This window comes from Otolemur garnettii, unplaced genomic scaffold (genome assembly GCF_000181295.1).
Source record: "Otolemur garnettii isolate 467f Iridium unplaced genomic scaffold, OtoGar3 scaffold00094, whole genome shotgun sequence".
Classification (NCBI taxonomy): Eukaryota; Metazoa; Chordata; class Mammalia; order Primates; family Galagidae; genus Otolemur; species Otolemur garnettii.
The window spans coordinates 2,714,778-2,722,031 of NW_003852489.1; the positions used below are offsets into that span (position 1 = coordinate 2,714,778).

General features: G+C 37.7%; 1 protein-coding gene across 1 annotated transcript in view; it reads right to left on the bottom strand.

Moving 5' to 3' along the window:
- The window catches only part of HSF5 (heat shock transcription factor 5), a 48,446-nt gene that overhangs the window by 37,951 nt on the left and 3,241 nt on the right, over nt 1-7,254 (bottom strand). Inside the window, exon 3 of the mRNA XM_012808744.2 lies at nt 3,943-4,317. Within this exon, the coding sequence (XP_012664198.1) occupies nt 3,943-4,317 (375 nt within the window). The remainder of the gene's footprint in view (nt 1-3,942; nt 4,318-7,254) is intronic.

Sequence of the window (7,254 nt, forward strand, 5' to 3'; positions counted from 1 at the left end):
GCCACCTTAGGTGTATGTGGCTGGCGCCTCAGCCACTTGAGCTACAGGCGCCTAGCCTATAACCATTATTCTAAAATTAGTCCCTTTGTTATGACTTAGCTGAATTTGAGAATAATTATCTTGCTTCTGAGAATGATATTCTTTTTTACTTAGAGAAAGTCACTTGTAATACTCTTCAAAAATAGGTATTACTAAATATTGAATAAATTGATTGCTATTTTTTGTTTCTTCACTCATAATTTGGAAGATTAAATACTTATAGAGTATTTCTATGGCATTTTCTTTTCCATTGCAGGTCTTTTTTATTGAACAACACAACTTTTTATTTATATAGTACTTCAGAATGTTCAAAGCAGTTTTACCTACATTTTATCATAGGACTACTCTATGTACTAGCAATCATCATGAAATTTCTTTTCTTTTTTTTTTTTTTAAGAGACAGAGTCTCATTTTATTGCCCTTGGTAGAGTGCTGTGGCATCACACAGCTCACAGCAACCTCCAACTCCTGGGCTTAGGTGATTCTCTTGCCTCAGCCTCCTAAGTAGCTGGGAGTACAGGCGCCTGCAAGAACGCCCGGCTATGTTTTTGTTGCAGTTTGGCCAGGGCCAGGTTTGAACCTGCCACCCTCGGTATATGGGGCCGGTGCCCTACTCACTGAGCCACAGGCGCCACCCATCATCATGAAATTTCTTATTCTCATAATCTCAGAAATCCTATAGTCATTTTAATTATCCCTACTAAAGACAGATAAAATGAAAACTCAGATAACACAAGATTCTATTTTATATGTGCTATATACTATCAAAACATCATCAGCACTTACTTGTTCTTTTTTAATAAAATCTCCTTCCTAATCCTTACCTTGAACTGTTAGAGAGAACTCTCAATTTATAAATTTACATCAAGCTAAAATACCTTTAAAATAACATTTCTAAAATAATAATGGTTTAACAAATAGCATTTCTATAATGAATAATATTAACTATTTGTAGAGTTTTCTGGTGAATAATACACATATTTAAGTACTTCTTATAAAATTCAGAAGTAAGAGTTTCTATGAGGACTACCTGGAACTTGGAATACATTTTCCCATAGAAATCACATCATACTGGCTGGGTTAGCTCCTAAAGCAGACTCTAACCATCTGTACCTTAAGTGCAGGACTAATAGTAATATAGAACCCAACTACCATATCTACTATTTCCAAAGGAAAAAGTTTCAAATTCCAAACTGGAATCCCAGAGCATATTTCTACATCTCCCAGCTGCAGTCTTTCCAAATTTCAACTTCCCAGAAGCTTTTGAGTATTTAGCAGTTTGGGAAAAGGAAAGGGAAACGTCTACTGGTGAAAGGGGGGATGCAGGGGAAGTGTCCAACTGGGCTACAGAATGTAAAGCACGAGTAAGGAAGATAGACCTTGCGTCTCTATACATACATACATACATACGTTCTCTGCAGACATGGAATGCAGCCAACAATCATAATTTAGATAGCAATGTCTAACGTGTTTACTAGGATGACAGATTAAACACACAGTAATAAAAATGTGATCCTAATAGTTGCTACATAATTTACAAACATCAAATTAGCCAACTTCTAGTTTTAAAGATCACAGATATTTTTGCTCTTCAAAGAAGTAACTGCAAATCTGCAAAAAATACCAGACCTCAGCCATTTTCTACATAAGATGATAAAACTTTTTTCAATTTCTTTTTTTTTTTCTTGAGACAGAGCCTCCAGCTATCCCCCTGGGTAGAGTGCATCACAGCTCACAGCAACCTCCCACTCCTGGGCTCAAGCGAGTCTCCTGCCTCAGCCTCCCAAGTAGCTGGGACTACAGGCGCCCACCACAACACCTGGCCATTTTTTGGTTGCAGCCATCGTTGTTGTTTGGCGGGCCTGGGCTGGGGATTCAAACCCGCCACCTTAGGTGTATGTGGCTGGCGCCTTAGCCACTTGAGCCACAGGCACCGAGCCCATTTTTCAATTTCTAATAGGCAAAATGATTAGAAATGCTAAATCATTCTTGCTCGTATAATTTCCTCCCCCTTTTCCTCTCAACTCCATCACCAAGAAGTTAGCAATTCTAAAAATTCTATGAAATCCAATATAATTTGAACTCTAGTTCTACACATTTTGAGAAAATAAAGCTATCCCTTTTACTGCTACATTTAGGGAAGATGCAATGAGCCAACAATAAAAGTATATTTTTGGAAGTTAACAGTTAGAAAAAAGTGAGTACTATTATAAATGTAACAGTCACCAGATTTATATTTTTTAAATGGCAACAAATAATTTAATTCCCCTTTCTAATTTACATTCTTTCCACTTATTTTAGCTTTTGGTTTACTATTGCTGAGGAGAAGTGGTCTAACAAAATACCTCCAGAGATTGCTTCCAAATTTACATAACTGAGAAAATTTAAGATTTGTTCTGTGATGTATGGATTCGGTTAGGGGGCCCCACTTGTGGATCTGAAGGGCAACATGTGACCCCAAGTCCACAAGCTCTCCACCACTAATTCTTAATTCATAGGGCCAAGGAAATGTCCCCTTTCTTCTCTCTCTGGTCTTTTCTGAAAGCTTTGACCCTTGTCTTGTTTCTATTGCCCCATTTCATCACTCTGAGTAAAAAGTCTACTACATGATGAAATACATGGCGCTGCTATGGTATTTCTGTGAAATATAACAAAAAATACATTTTCATGAAATGGTAAGACTATTACCTTGCAAAAAGATACACTTTTTTTTTTTTTTTGAGACAGAGTCTATGTCACCCTCAGTAGAGTGCCTTGGCGTCACAGCTCACAGCAACCTCAAACTCTTCGGGCTTAAGTGATTCTCTTGCCTCAATCTACCACGTAGCTGGGACTACAGGTGCCCGCCACAAAGCCCAGTTATTTTTTGTTGCAGTTGTCATTGTTTAGCAGGCCTGGGCAGGATTCAAACCTGCCAGCCTCAGCGTATGTGGCTGGCGCCATAACTACTGTGCTAGGGGCACTGAGCCCACACGTTTAAAAAAAAAAAACCCACAGGGTAGTGTATGGTGGCTCACACCTATTAGCACTCTGGGAGGCTGAGGTGGGTAGACGACTTGAGCTGAGGCATTCCAAGACCAGCCTGAGCTAGAGTGACACCCTGTCTCTACTAAAATAAAACAACTAGCCAGGCATGGTGGTAGGTACCTATAATCTCAGCTACTGGGGAGGCTGAGGCAAAGGGATCCCTTGAGCCCAATAGTTTGAGGTTGCTGTGAACTTTTGATGCCACCACACTCTACTCAGGGCAATAGTGTGAGATTCTGTCTCAAAAACAAAAACAAAAACCACCCCCATGCAACTTTTTTCCCAAGAAGCAAAAACACACGGCCACTATAAGGAGTCCCAGCTAGTAACCTGAGATCTACCAACATGTCCTCAGTGCCCTTGGTTGAGTTCCAGGTCAGTGTCACTGCAGGTAATCCATTGTTCACATTTTTTACTAAAGAATTTAATGTAGTTTTCAGAGAATATGCTTTTTTATTAAACTTCATTCCTGAGATACTTAAGTGATTTAATTATGAGATAATCTCACCTATAAAATTAAAAAATTAATATAATATATAAATATTTTAAAAACAAAACAAAAACTATTGCAACAAGGGTGAAGTTAAAACAAGGTTCTGGGGTACTAAGTCTTAATTTCATAACTAGGACACATTTTGAGGATGCAAAAATTTCACCAAAAACCTACACCTTTATACACCAATAGAATTTTCACAACCCTTAAGAACACAATGAAATTTTATTTATTTGCTAAAAATATGTCCTGCTAAGAAATCTTTGACATTTCTTACATGCATACTCCTATTTGTGTTTAAACACACAGAGATTAAAATGCATTTAAAAATATAAATGCTCATTGTAAACTACCTTAATAGAAGCCAGTGAACTTTCTCATACCTGTTGGATAGTAGGCTTGGGAGTACTGCGCTGAGGGTGTGTAGTTACTATATTTTTGGGAGGAGCTGACCATTGTTTGAGGACCTTGCTGAACGTGTACAGATGTGGCGCTGGGCTGCAGCGTATAGGTAACCTCAGTTGGAAACCGCTGCAGTACAGGAAATGGAACCCCTTTATCTGAAAAAGTGGGAGACGTCTCCACTTGTCCAGGGTGCATTCCAAGGGAGTTCTGCCATGTTCTAGGAGGAATCGGGGTCCGATCTAAACCTTTCAGAGGGAAAGTACTGTGGTTGTGGGATGAAGTTGATACGTAGGAGTAAGGAGACAAACTATCTCGCCGGAATGACCGGTGAAATTGTCCTACAGCCACTGGTCCTGCATAAAAGAGGAAGAGCACATTTACTAACTTCACATTACACTGCCATAGCAAACCAAAGGTCATAAAACACACTACTCTTCACCTATCAGCCATTTTTAACGCAAGAGAGGTTTAGCTTTGGTAAAAAATTCAGAATCCAGAATATGAGATTGCTGGATTCTGTAATGGATTCTGGATTCTCATGTAATGCTAAAAGAACAATCAAATAAACTTTTGTTTGGCTCTCCATATAACTGTCTTAAGAGATGAAGTGCTTAAACCGTAACATTAAATCAAGTGTTAAATCACATATTCAATGTTAAAAGCCTTTTTAATAGATGATTCAGCCATCTTACCTTTTACCTTAATTGACTGACCCGGATTTTTCCAGTATGTACGATACTCTAGAAATCTTCCTTTCTTTCAAACCATTTAGAAACATCAATAATAGGCCTGAAAATTGGCATTCCACCATAAAATAAATTAAGTGCGGAACATATAAGAATTATAACACAAACCAAAAAGAAATATAATAGTCTTTGCTCCCTTTCAATTTTTTAAAAAAATGATAATTTTGTAGAAAAATCAGGCTTAAAAAGTTGACTTAGTTCTCTTTTTCATTCCTTAAAATAATCAGTCATTTTCTGTGGTCTTTTTTATCTTATCTTCCCAGATATTAGTGGCTCTCAAACTTTGCTGTTTATATGATTTGAATTACTTCAGGGGGTTGTTAAAAATCCACATATCCAGGCCCAGACATTGTGATACTTGGTTTTTTTATCTAGCAAGGTAGAAAGAAATAAAAAGTGGAGATAAAGAAGAGCAAGAAAGGGCAATAGTATGTAATGAGGAAAGGAAAAATAGAAATATTGCAGGACTTATTTTATAATGATTCTTGAACACAAACAAAGCTACCCTAATTTATTTCTAAAGAGAGTTTTATAGATTAAATTGGGCCATGCACAATGGCTCATGTCTGTAATCCCAGCATTTTAAGGCTCCGAAGTGGGAGGATCACTTGAGCCCAGGAGTGCAAGACCGGCCAGGGTAAGACCCTGTCTCTACAAAAATTAATTTAAAAAATTAGGCAGGCATGGTTGCACACACCTGTAGTCTTAGCTACTTGGGAGGTCAAGGTGGGAAGATTGCCTGAGCCCAGAATTCTAGGCTCCAATGAGCCATGATCCTGCCATTGCATTCCAGCCTGAGTGACAGAGCAAACCCCTGTCTCTGAAAAATAAGTGAACCAATAAACTTAAAAAAAAAATACGATGTGGTTCACAAATTCTTTCCAATTTATTAAACTAATCTGTAAAAAAAAGAAAAACCTACTTTAAACACCGCTGGAATGTTTACACATTGAGAGCCCTCAAATATCTACTTTTCTAAATAATTAGATTATAAACCTATTCCATGTGTTACACATTGCTCATTATTCTATTTCTGTGTTTATTTTCCTTCAAAGAATAAAGCATTAATGCCAAAAGTAAACAAACAAATACATATATAAACTATACAATTCTGGAGTCAGGGAAATCAAGAGCTCTTTAACATAATGGGGGGGGTGGAAAAACCTAGTTCAGAAGATTTGAGTGTATTCAAATGATAGGCCTCTTAAAACTACTTTTCCTTTTTTCCTTTAAAGCACAAAAAATAGTTCCTATGCTACTTGATTTGTAGTTCTATATGTACACACACTTTGAGCTCACTACTGACAATCCTTTGTTTCCTAAAGAAATTTTTCTTTTTTTTGCTCTTCACAACAGGTGTTTCTGAGTGTCAAAAACTATCCTCCTTGGATGCTTCACTTGCCAGAACTACATACTGCCTACCATATGCAATCAGAGCTCACTAGTCCTGCTCTCTTCAATGATAAGCTCTTGCTGAATTTTCAGACTTATATCAAGAATATAAGCAGCTAATTAAAGAATTATGTACCTTGACTCAAATTCTGGTTTATATCTGAATTAAAACATAAATTCTACTTCTCTCACGATAAACTCTGATGGCAAATTATCTTAGATGCTGCTAAAATCAGCACTGTCAGATTAGAAGGGTATTATTTAAAGCTTGCTTTTAAATTAAAGAATTAAATATGTTCAGCTGTTAAGGGTTACCTCATAGGACACTATTCTGACCAACTTTACAAAGCATCATCACCTTATGTCTTCAGAATATCTTTTGGTTTTTGCTTTTTTTAGATAGAGTCTTGCTTTGTCCATCTGGCTAGAATGCTGGAGCATCATCATAGCTCAGAGCAACCTCAAACTTCTGGGTCAAGCCATCATCCAGCCTCGGCCTCCCAAGTAGCTGGGACTACAGACACATGCCACTGTGCCTGGCAAATGGGGGGGGTCTCACTCTTGCTCAGGCTGGTCTTGAACTCCTGACCTCAAATGATCCTCCTGCCTTGCCCTCCAAGAATGCTAGGACTACACCCAAATATGTTCCAAACATCTTTAAGATACATTCAGCAAAGTTTGAATCCAGAATTCTGGAAATGTAGGGCAGGGTAGATTTGTGTCTTTAGAAGTTCTATTCCTTTTATGGAAGCAAACCTGAACTAATCAATTCCCAAGAAAGAACCCCCAAATTTGCCTCTTGAGAGCTTGATACCCCCTCAGGCAAACATAGATTACCTACTTGTCAGTCTTGTTACTTAGTTTAGAATGTTTTAACAAATATGGCAAAATCAACTGCCACCAAGAACAAAATAACAGAAGTCGACCAAACAAAAGGAAAAACAGGTGCTCTTTATACTTCTTATCAACTATATTCTTGGAAGGTGAACAAGACAGTTAACCCACTGGATTTAAATGAGAGACTCAGGTTCTAAAAACAGAGGATTCTATTGTAAAAGAGAAAAACGCATTCAAAACATAAACGGAAGTAAAACAACAGAAAACAAAACGAACTGGCCTAACACTCTGGGAGGCCTAGGTAGGTGGATTATC